The sequence below is a fragment of the Strix aluco genome, chromosome Z, assembly GCF_031877795.1.
Source record: "Strix aluco isolate bStrAlu1 chromosome Z, bStrAlu1.hap1, whole genome shotgun sequence".
Classification (NCBI taxonomy): Eukaryota; Metazoa; Chordata; class Aves; order Strigiformes; family Strigidae; genus Strix; species Strix aluco.
Genome location: NC_133971.1, coordinates 87374564 through 87387244, shown reverse-complemented (window position 1 = coordinate 87387244; position 12681 = coordinate 87374564). Strand labels below are relative to the sequence as shown.

The 12681-nt window shown below is 39.9% G+C and overlaps 1 protein-coding gene across 2 annotated transcripts in view; it reads right to left on the bottom strand.

Annotated features, from left to right (window-relative positions):
• Nucleotides 1–1582: 1582 nt before the first annotated feature.
• The window catches only part of KIAA1328 (KIAA1328 ortholog), a 175140-nt gene continuing 164041 nt past the window's right edge, over nucleotides 1583–12681 (bottom strand). For both annotated transcript variants that reach the window (XM_074811712.1, XM_074811713.1), the window contains one exon: nucleotides 1583–4958. In XM_074811712.1, the coding sequence (XP_074667813.1) occupies nucleotides 4745–4958 (214 nt within the window). In that variant the 3' untranslated portion in view covers nucleotides 1583–4744. The remainder of the gene's footprint in view (nucleotides 4959–12681) is intronic.

The following is a 12681-nucleotide window of genomic DNA, read 5'->3' as shown; positions in this document are numbered from 1 at the left end:
CCTCTGAGATGTGGTAGTAAACGCTTCAGCAGAGCCCAACATATGCTGTGGAGGGAGGCAAAGAGACTTCCCCAGAGCTGGGAATCAAATCCAGTCCCTCCACATCTCCATCCTCTTGCTGCAGTTGGGATGCAGTAGTATTCCCTGTGAACAACTGTGGCAGCCATCAAGCACCAACACTGACCAGACCAAGTTGGGTTTCTTGCTCTTCTTTAGCTGACTTCTGCTTCCAAACACTCTCCCCAAGGATCACAGTGAAAGCTCTGCTACACAACCATACCAAAGATGCTCAAGGTAGCCTGTTCTCTCACAGCTACATGGAGGCACAATATTGTAAAATGTTTATTGCCATTGTGAGCAGATAAGCCTTCAAGGGATTGCAGGGAGCAGCTATGGATTGAGAGAGGCATTTTCCAGAGGAAAGCCACCCAGTCAGAGCAGACTTCTCTGTTTCTGCCAGTTTAGATTACCTCATTCAATATTCTGTGTTGTCTTATGTAGCATGCAGTTATGTAAATTTATAAATCATACACTAATTAGCACACAATTTCATAAATTTAGTAACAGTGAAAAAGGAGGTTTCTAACTAACTAGGCCGTGCTCTCTCCCTCTCAGATGGTACAAATTCAAACACTGCCTGGAGGTCGTATTTCAGAAAATCTCTGCTGTAACTTTTACAGTTTAACCCCTGGCTCATACGCGCTTTCAAGGAATATCTTTCCGATATCTCGGGCTCAATCTTTCTCAAGCATAGCTAAGTCCTTTCGCCTCTTTCCTTAACACCAAACCTCAGTTTATTGGATCACTGCAAATTTTGGTTTGCTTGTTTCTCCCTTATTTAGATTCTTGCTGTATCCAGTCTTACATTCTTCTGTCATCTAAGTCCACAACACCATCCCTTGCTAGCAATTAAATTCAGTCCTTGACTGGGTTATACCTGTGTTCTACCCTATTACCCTCCCTGTGCTCTGGCCTTCCTGTCTAGCTACTCTAAAGGAGAGCAGCTAAAGTTAGGTCATATCCTTCTTTCCCTCATTTGCCAGGTATCCTTTGGACAGTAGTTCCCCAAATGCAGGAACAATATCTGGAAAAGGAGTGAAGAGTCATAAGCCTCTTCTGGGAACCAGTGCTTGAAGACATTTCTCACTCCAGGATATAAGCACAAAATTCTCCTTCATCAACTTACTATATTTTAACAACTTGTCTCTACCATCTGGCTCAGTTCTGTCATCCTTTGGTACTCACATCCTTATCCTTTCTTGCCTTTACCTCCATCCTTTCTTCCTTACTCTTTAATTCCACCTTTTTGTCCCAAAGCATGGTGCTGGCTCTCTCCTCTTCCCTTTTGTATTCTGAGACCTCTGCCCCACTTCACGCTTCTAAAGAGGCCTTGATCCTTCTCACACCAAACCCCATGTCCTGGAAAGGAAAAGAAGGCTTAAAATGAGTTCCTCGTCTATGGAGATTTACAATATATATGACATGACAATGTGGAAAGAGGAACATATTGTCCACGGTAGAATTGACATCTGAGTTGGACAAAACAAACCACAAGATAAGTCAAATAAAAGTCTGGAAGAATAAATGAAACACCCAGATAATTTATTAGATTAAGACTTCACATACATATATAAATATATGCTCAAGATGGGATTCAACAGCAAGACTGGAGAGGCTGGAAGGGGAAAGGGTGTGACTGCTGCAAGTCCATGGCGTGCAAAGTGCACAAAAACAATGACTACACAAACACTCGGCAAGTGTGTGGGTACGAGCCACTCAGGGAGAACACAAAGTAAAGGCATGAGTGGGAGCCTTAGCAGAAGTTACGTTACTCCACAAAGCCTCATGTAAAACACAGCCAGATGTGTAGCTGAAGCATATTACCTGGGGACACTCTGGACAAACAATCTATTGCTGGACTAACTCCCCAACGGCAGCTTCCTAATGTAGGAGCTTAAACTTAAAAGGACACTGTCAAGTGATTGTTTTGCTAGTTTAATTTTTGCATTTCCTCTACTGTTTTAGCAGATGGAAAACAATTCCCCTCCCAGTCCCAACTACTGATTTTGTCCTTTCCTATTCGACAAGCATTGATTTCTTTTTCTAAGGCTATAAATGTTTTAATAACTTCAACTTTATAGTGCCTCCTGGCAAAATATCTTTGCTTGCGCTGACTGCTAAACACTATTCCTAACATCCTGCTGATAACAAGAGCAAGAACCAGCATTATAAAAAATTATTTTTCACAGGGTTTACCAAATTAGTAGCTTTTGTTTCTTTGTCCACATCTCAGAGACAGTTAAAACATGAAGGTCTTCACTCATGAGACATTTCAACCATCTTAATTCTATAAATCTTTGCTTCATAAAGGTATGCCTCCCATACAGCTCTGACGGACAACACCTTGAGCACAGAGCCCACAACCCTGACAATGTCCTTTTTAGAAGAGCTACTACCAAAATATATATTCAAAAGTCACCCTCAGAATTAGAATTGTTAATGGACAAAATGGATCACAAGGAATCCCAAAGCACTGAAATATTGGCACACATGAACCAAAGAACAGAACGCTACTGCGCAGTGTTCTCAACTGGGTACACAAAGGCATCTTTCAAGAGATATACATGTATGTTTTGCTGTTTTAAAAGGTCAGTTAGCACTTATTAGAAAAGGCAATTAAAGTTTCAGTCAAACTGAAAAAGAGAAGAGAAGCAATTGGACTGAAATCAGAGAACTGTTCCTTTATAAATGCCAAACCTTAATAAAAAATATCCAACAAAACAAAAAAACACCATAAAACAATCCAAAACCCTAAGATCTATGTGATGGTAATTTCTTCATGGTTTTACACAGTTTTCCTGCTGCTTCTTGTACATTTTTCTCTTCTTTCCCCTCCCTTTCCCTGCTCTCTTAAAGAAGCACACTACTCAGCCAGCAGAAGGAGAAAACCCATTTCCCCCTCTGCTATACTTGGGTCAGGGCACTGAATACATCTTTGGGGCTTTAAGCAGAAACCTGTGCCTTTGCAGGCTCAGGGAGTAGAACAAGAGGGACATCCAACAGCAGATGAGCATATTTAAAAGAACTATAATAATTCACTGACAGTAGGACAGACCAAGCCAGACCTTTCCACAGTAGTCATTTTCTGGTCCAGCAATGTGGCTGCCTTCCTCTAAACTCCTCCAAGCAGCATTTAAAATTCAGCTGGGATGCACATATTTGTGATTAAGACTGGGCCTGAATGAAGCAGCTCAGAGTAACCTGAGGTTCATCTTCCCCTTCATTCTCCTTTTGTTTTATTGTTATAAGAGCATGGTGCTGCCAGGGGCACCTGCTAGATAACCTGCACTGATGCTCTCATCAGACATGCACCAAGGGCCTCACTGCTGAGCCTTGCTAGCTTCTCGCAGAGCACCAAACATCGTGCAGGAGCAAGCATGTGGGAGGCAGGCAGCAGCAATACCCCAAGGATCAGTACAGCAACTCACTGCCATTAAGATAAGCAGGCTCGCCTAAAGAGACTGTCAGAAAATCTGTACTGGCCCACGAAGTAGTGTTTGGGAGCAAATGGCCTAGAACTTGCCTGTACTGGCTCAAATTTACCTTTCCCTCACTGCAATTTTACTGTGCAAAATGAGTATTTTAGCCTCATATTTCTAGGAACACATGCCGGTGGCTACTGTTACAATAAAATATGAACACTGCATTGTGGAGAAAATTACCATTAATCCTGTAATCTGCAGTCATTTTTACCAATTCGGCACATTTCTTTAAATAATCAAGTACATGCAGTAGATGGAAGTGCATTTAAATAAACTGAAATAGATACAGCATGAATAATTAAAGCTGGCAAGGAAATGTGCATCGCGAGCCGCCAGTGGAAATAATTACTGATTTGTCTTATTTACAATGGAGTGGGGATACAGGATCAAAATAGTGCAAGTTAGTGAAAATGTCTTAAGACTGTTCTTATACTACCACTACTATATATCTCATCTTGAAAAGTACATCAAATAGGTTTTGGACCACTACAATGTCTGTGTTCTGCTATTTCAGGGTTAGGTTACCCAGCACATAAACTCTGTCAAATAGCACTGATTTGAAGAGGAATATATTTCAAACAGATTCTTAGTACATCAACCTGTAACATCATCTATTCATATTATTAGACACTGTATAGTTGAACTTACGATACATCACCTAAAAACCCAGCATGTTAAATATCAGAATGTTGAAGGAAAAAGTAGATCATAAAAATCACTGAAAAAAGTACTAAAGTGCTTGTATCTTTATAATATGCCAGGTTTTAAACTGACTTGTTTAATTAGAAAATAATCTACTTTGAATGTAGCGGTTCTTGAATGTTAGGCAGTTCTTGCAAACTGCTTCAGAGCTAAAAATCGATAATGAAATATACTTCCAATATGAGGCTGGCAAAACTGTGACTTCAATCTATTAGAAAATGTTATAGATTACAAAAAATTTCAATTTTAGAATGATTACTTGGCACATGAAAGGTTTAGGAAAAAAAGTTAACGCTTTCTGATTGGTCTACCCCTACAACATTCTTGCACCATGATTACTATATCCAAAATGAAACTGGATGTTAATTAGCTATCTTTTAGAAGAGGAAAGACAAGCAGTTGTCACTCAAATAATTTAGAAATGGTACTTGAACAGAAACAAATCAGCAATATAAAGGTCCTAAAAATTCTATAGAAGGGCTGTAGACCAATGAGGTGTGTCAAATGAAGAAAATCTCCTCAAGGAGCTGGCTCTCCTCTAGCTCATCTGCTCTGCTTCTGGAGCTGCGAGGGGACTGGTACCACGACGATGGCCTGTGGCTCACACGACAACGCGTGTGTATTTTGTTCCTGTCATAAGATTCTCTGCAGAGGCATCCTGGGGCAGATATCGGACTCATAGCTTCAACCAGGTCAAGAAGAGAGGCTTCATACCTACAGAAACACACCAAGAAAACAGAGCTCCATTAAGCATCACAGCATCATGCAGGAATTCAATCCAGTCTTCCTGCCTTCATAATTCAGACTAGACCTAGATTTGTCTGATAGGGCCCTCCATCACAGAATGAATTTTGCTGTATGGGTTCCTATGACGAATACCAAGACATATGTAGTGAAAAAGAGGCAAGCAAAGCATGGGTGCCCAGGTTATTTTAAGCTATTTCATCAGCTTTTCCATTTGAGGCATGTAATGTCTTAGTCGTGCTCTAGAGACTGAGGACAGACCTCAGAGATATGACAGCCAAATACACCGAACAGCTACAAGGCAGACCCACACAGGTAATGGTAAAGTGACTTATACACATGCTGCACTTTTTTGAATAGACCTCTACACTTGATTTAGTTTCTCAGGGATTTGAAAACAGCAGGAAACTTTATTATTATTGCCACAAACTACACGTGCTTCCTGTAAATCTCTATGCACTATATGGAGTCTGTCTGATGGAAGCACTGAAGGAATATAATCTAAGCAAGGCAATACAAAATCAACACTTGAGGTACCAAGAGAAAAGGTAAAGGTGCTAAACATTAGTCAGGCTGTCCTTTAAGTGTGAGTACAGATGTGGGGGAAGGTTGCAAGCCAATGTTAGCTGGTAAGGCACACTGAATAACGGTAGTTACTTCAGACAGAGACTTCACATTAATATTCACACAAGACAAGACCTGATCTAAATACCAGCACAGGATTGATCATTACAATATATTTTCTCCTCTCCATTTTTAAATGTCTTAAACAATACCATTTCCACTGCTTCCCAGGGAGGCTGTTCTCCAGTCTAAAAGATATCACTCAAGAGTTTTACCCAAAACTCCCCTTTGTTCCATCCTGTTGTTAGCATCAACCTACCTGATATTCCCAACGCTGAAATAATTCACACATGCACAGAATATTATTCGCAGCTCCCAGCCTAAGGTACCAGCATGGCTGCTTGGTTTCCATAGGACCCTCTCTTGTAAGCAGAAAGAGTCAGTCCATAGCATGAGGAAGCACCTCAAGCTGTTTCCTGCTTTGAGAAAAGCCTCTGTTTTTCCTTTCAGAACAGTGAGAGCTTAGGAAGACTAAGCAACTCAGACAGCTGGGGCAGATTCTTCACCTCAGATCGGATGAAAAATTCTTAAGTACGAATATTCAGAACAGTTTATTGATATGAAAGATTAGCAACTGCCAATGTATCTCCCAGAGGCAGACTACCACTTGCGCTGTCCAAGAGCATCATGCAGTAGCAGCGTCGGGTAAAAAGACTTGCTTCCCTAAACTAGCAATGCCAGGCAAAATATCCTTCATTAGCTCCAACAGTGAGTGTTATGTCCGAGCCATCATCAGAAAACTGACCATGACAAGGTAACTCATAGTTATTTCTGAGACACAGAAATACTTCCTCAGCTCAAAGGAGTTAACTGTGGTACTGACATGTTAATGCTGATGTTAATGACAACCATTGGAGTTATGCTATGATTGTTTTGAAAAGTCAGCTCTTTAATTTCCTTCAACTTTTATTGTTTCTTCCAATCTGATGGTCACCATCATTTCTAACACAGTCTGACTTGACATTACTGCCTCACAGGGCTCTCTCCTCTATTTGACTATCTATAGACTGTTTTATTTTCCTTTTGATGTACTAGCTTGCATTTCACCCAATCACCCATTTTGAAAATGGTTCACATTTTAAGCTTGTCTACGTGTCTTTCTATTAGCTGTTTAAATCACCCCAATAGCCAAAACTGAGCAACTCAAAACAAAAAAATACAGCTTTAATTTTGTTTCAATTGCACGGTGTAAGTGGCTAACCCTATGCAAATATGATGACTTACAGTTACCCTAACCAAAAATTTTGGAAGGACATGGGGGGTTTTGGGTAGCCAAGTAAGACCATTTTAGAGGGGTCGGTTGTTTCTATTAGCATTCAGAAAGTACCCTCTAAAAACTGAGGCTCCTTAAAGATATCTCCAATGTAAGATGGACTAAGCTACACTGATAGTGAGAACTAGCACATAGCTGTATTAGACTTTTCACGTAGAGAAAGTTTTGGACTAGACTCTATATAGATACAGGCAGATGCTTTGAACCCCAAAGAAACCCAGTTAACACATACACTGGTTTCATTAGCCACACCTAAAACTTCTTTTTAGATTAATCTAGTCTAGCATACAAATGCTTATCTCCTCTGACTGTAGTGCTATCATAAAATTTCAATTTCTCCAGCAGCCACATTCAATCACAGATTAGGTAGGGGAAAACCAAACCAGCCAGTGCATTTATAGCAAACGTGCAGGCCCTAGATTTCAGCAGTACCTTTGAGTTCATTTCTTCTGCAAGTTTATCTAAGTTTTACAGCATTTCTGCTATCAGGAAGGCTAAATGATTTGGCAGATTACAAGCACAGCAAATAGCAAAGATTATGTAAAAGACCAGGTGTTGTAAATCAGTCTATTTGACACCAGAGTTATATATGCAATAAACTGAATGAACTCTGCTAACAGAGCACTATCTGATAAAGAGAATACTCCTTGCAGGTATTTAGTGTTTAATCCCATGATAATGGTTTGCCCTGGTTTGTCTAGGCAACATCAGACAGCATCTGGCTGGAGGCAACAGAGTAGACCTAGAATGGTTTGAAGCTCGCAAAGACAATTTTCTCACCATTTATTTGTATCCGAATATTTAAAGAGACACAGCCAGAATGCTCAAATCTTGAAATGCAACTTTCTCTAAAACTAGCACATGTATTTCTTGCACAATCTGAACAAATGCATAAGTAAACCCAGGCTTCATTATTATTATTAGTAGTAGTAGTATTAATATGACATTAATGGCTTCAGTGAAGTAAAAACTGCAGAATCAGGCACCCAAGAGTCAGAACGTTTCAAACAGGAAAACTGATCTGGCAAACTTGTCAATACTGAATGCTCTTTTAATGCAAATTGACAGCCAAGGGGGCCCTTGTATTGTGCAAGCTTCCAAAGGAGAAAAAATTCCTACATGTTCTGCAAAAGTACCAGTACTGTATGTTAAGCTACATAAAGAAATTCCTCACGTATAGATGTTCAACCAAGAAACCAGATGTCCCATCAGTGCTAGGTGCTTACACACATTTTCTTTGATGGGTTTTGCCCTCTCAACAGAAGGAAAATAAGGTGGGCAACTGTCCCTTTGAGGATGGTGATAATTCAGTCTGTCTTCACCTTTCTGGTACATCTGCCAGTGTGCTGGAACGTCAATGAGCACCTCCACAACAGACTGGAAAACAATCTCTTTTCTAAGCCTGGTTTTGACACTTCCCCATGTATATTTTTTTCATCTAACTTTCATGAGCCTGAAAGTTTGCATGTTTCATCATGGGAGAAGAAAAATTGTAAAGTCTACAAGTTTGGATTAGAAGTCTAACTATTTAGACAGCTAAAGTTTGGTGAAAGCAATCTTATCACAAAGTCTCCAAAAATTCCATCCAGAGAGGGAACACAAAGAATTCATATAACAAAACATGAGGAAGGCAGAGCCACACACAAGAGGACAGACGTGGGAGCAGAGAGAACAGACCAAGGTAAGCTTTGAAGCCCTTCTTTCAATGAAGAAATTTGACCTTTGCTTTTAATATAGAAGGTAAAACTCCAAATATGGCTCAGAAAGCAGCATGGAGATGCCTGAACTATACGAGAGGTAGGTACCACCAGGATCGAGCCAGTATAGCTGGGTCAGTGCAGAACTGTGAGCTGGGTGGGTAAATCCATCCTGGTCAAGCACTGCACAGTGCTGTGACAGTATCCCCTTAATCTCCTCTGTACAATTAACACAGGTTGCTGGAAATTTGACTCCTCAGCCACTAAAGTGCTTTTGGAAATTTTATTAGAAACTTTCAGCATTGGCTCCTAATTAAATAAGTAACTAGTAGAGTTTATAAACTCTTAATGTAAAAGAGTTTTGTAGTCCCTCACGAAGGTAACAGGAAACATCATAAAGCATTATGATTCAGAACAGCTCTTTACATGTTCACATTTTAAAGAGAAAAACAGCACAAAAATAAACACAAGTTGACACAGAATCTTTCCTTCCACAGTATTTCTGTTTCACTGCCTGTGCAGCAGGAATACAACTCTGAACATCTACAGGTGCAACTTACTTTGCATTGTGTTTCCAGATCGAATGGGAAGGAAGGCTCTCGCATTTTTATGACAAACACGCAAATGTGGCTGTTGCTCTGGGAACCATAAGACCACTTATTCCCAGGATGGTTGCTGAGAAATCACCTGAAACCACTTGGTATTCTAATAAAACCTGCTGGGCAATCAGAGTTCAGACAGTACCCACAATGTACAGCACCTAAAAAATGGTCAGATTATGCAAAAGTGATGCACAGAACTCATTACTAGGCAGGATATTAGAGAGGACAGTGCTCCTGAAGCTAACCACAGAGCATCCTTGCATCACTGGCTGAACAGTGATGTTTGTTTGTTTATTTATTTAGACATCTGGGATACGTCATTGAATTTTTAATGTTTGTCTATTTCCCATTGCTGGTAAAACACATTATATTTCTTACACACTGTTCAATTTTTAAACTACACTATTGTGTTTTCATATTGTGCAGTCCCATTTAACTAATAATATCATTTGTTCCTTCCTGAAAAAACAGCAAAACCCCAAACAAGTCTGATATTTGGAGAAGCAGGAATTTCCCCATGAGGCAAAATAACTAAACTTATTAGAGTCATAAATACTCTGGCAGTGAAATATATGTATATTTCTTTAAATAAGCAGTGTCAGATATTATTTGATCACTATGTTCAGAGATATCTTTTCATTTATAGTCTCTGAAAATTTATTCTTCAACCATAAATGTGTACAAAACACACAGAATGTCTCTTCTGCAAGGTGATGGCATTTCAACAAAGCATACTGGCAATACGGTTCTAGAGATTAGTAGCTGTATAGGCTTACTTTATTTAACTGTATATACCAGAGGAAATAAAAAGGTTTATTTTTATACTACTGCTTATATTTTCAACATAAAGTTCAAAGTGATTTACTAATGTTACATGAATTGCCTTTGAATTACGGTACAGTATCGTGCCTAAGTACAAAGCCTAACACTATTCTGTATTCATAAAACACCACTTGCCTCCAAGCACTTTACAAATGCTAAATACAGCTAAAAAACATTCAAGGGGCAGGGAACAGACCCATTTTACAGAAAATGAAACTGAGCTTACTGTTATTATAAAGCAAATATCAAATCCCTATTTGACTAAACAAACAGGGCAAACAAAAGCAGAGGAAAAACAGATGCAGATAAGTGGCCTTAGCAGTAGAACTACCCCAAACCTGAAGACACCACTCTAGTGATACAACCTGAGGTTATCTGGAAGAACAATCTGTGATGATTGATCACCCACCCTCAAGCTAAGCCAGGATCTACAGACAAAGGGCAGAACTCTACCCACATTAAAGAGTCCTAGCCACTTTCTGCCATCTTTATTCTTGCATTCACAATTGTTGTAGGGATACTAGAGGTACGTCCCTGGCTTGTCCTTTCAACATCCCTGTACCAACCTGTTGTCCAGAAATTTGCCTAAATCCTTTTTCAACGTGCTGCTTCCACAATGTCCTGTGACAGCAAGCTCAGGAACTTCATTGCTATTGAAAGGTATACTTTTTTCTTCTGTATTAATCTGACATCCCGCTAGTGCCATCAAGTGCTTTTTAAGGATTGATTGCAGTTAAGTCTCTCTCACGTGGTGGGAGCTGGTGAAAAACAATTCCACATTCAACTTACCCACCACCTTCACAATTTTGCAAATCCTGATCATTTTCTCATTTAGTCTTTTCCTATCCAAAGTCATAGCTTTTTGGTCTCTCCTTATACAGCACCTGCTTCATCCCCTTGATCAAATTAATTGTCCTGTGCACCTTGCTAGTTTCCACTATGTCTGTCTTGAGAAGCAAAGACCAAAAGTACACATTGGAATCAAAATTTGGGTACACCAAGGCTTGTGCATCCACAAGCTTTTGTGAAGCTCTAGGAAGCTTTGAACTTCACAAAACCTAATCACCTGCTCTGAGATCAGTAGCATGTAGCCATGGTGTTGATAACTCTTCCTCAGGTAAATTACATTTTTGTCCACTCGGTTTTGATGCCTTTTTGGAGTTTCTTGTTACTGACGTGGCATTTGACTATCTGAAAGAACTTAGTACCATCCACAAACTTATTAGGTCACCCAGATGATTTCGCTTCTCACTTCTTGCTCCAGATCACTGATGAAGAACCAGCCCAGTGTGTTCCTGCAAGACCCCACTGCTGACTGTTCTGCATCATAAAGAATGAACATTAAGTTCCTTTGCCTGCTATCATTTAATCAGCAGTAAATCCATAGAAGGACTTTTCCTCCAATCCTGCAGAAACTTGATTTCTTTAACAACCTTTGGTGTAGAAGGCCTTGGAAAAGGCCTTTTGAAAATAGAAATGCATTATGTTCACTGGATCCTCTTCGTGTCACCAGATTTCTGGGTTCAGGATCCATAGGTCTGAGCTGATGTCTCAGATTCTCTCTTCTCTTCCTCCCAGCTGTATGAGTAATCTAGGTTTTAACCAGCATGCCATTTGGCCTAAAGCCCGAGATGAACACACCAATGAACATTAGAGGCTGGTTGGATAGGAAATGAAAGATGAGAAAGAAAAGCTGACTTTGCAGTCATTCCCTGAAAGGCCACAAAGATAGAGGACCTTGTCTTTCATGTGTGAATTGCATCTTCAGTGACCAAAACACACCCTCGGGGGATGCTCCCATGTACTGACTCTCAAGACGCCAAAACTAAAAAAAGAACAGAGGGAAGTGCAGTTCTTGAGGCTGAAACATCAAGAGAATGAACAAGATTAAATCAAGAATCAGAAACAAAGGGACTGTGCCAGTTAGCCTGAGATTCCCATTTTACTTTCATGCAGGTTGGGACTCAGAGTAGACACTTCACTGTGGGATACAGAAGGCAGCAAATTCAACAGTGCTGTATAAGCATTTAAACGAACTCCAGGTTGGGGTGTATTTCTTGCCTGTAATGGGTCTGTATTTTCCAAAGGCATCTCAGAGTTTCTTAATTCTTAAAGAAAAAGATCAGACTGCAGAATATTTCAAAGCAATTAAAAAAAGATCTGAGCCTTTTATTTAAAATACATCACACAATGTAAAACAGAATATATTTACACAGTGTCCTCAGCAAGAGCCTCCCGGAGTGCAGTAAAACCCACACCCACATAATAGAGAGCTTACAGTATCAGAGACTTTTAGAGAACTCTCCGAGGCAGTATTCACAAAATCATAACCTAGAGAAGGAAAAGACTTATTAGATCATCCAGTCATCTCCCTGCTGACGGAGAACCGTTCCCTACAGTGTGCTTCCTCACATTTGTTGCTAACAATCAGCCTCTCACTATTCTCCTTGGGAAGCCATTCCACAGCCAAATATATCTCATGCTATCATTACCATTATTACTTATTTATAGGCTACAGTATAACCTAAAGGACCTTGATCAGGATCAGGGGGACCAACTCTACTACAGCTTATAAGAGCGATCCTCTCTCCAAAAGAACACACAGTCTAAATAGATAAGTCAAAGTCCAGTAGGAAAGATAAAACTTACAATTAAAGAGAACAGAATAGGCATGG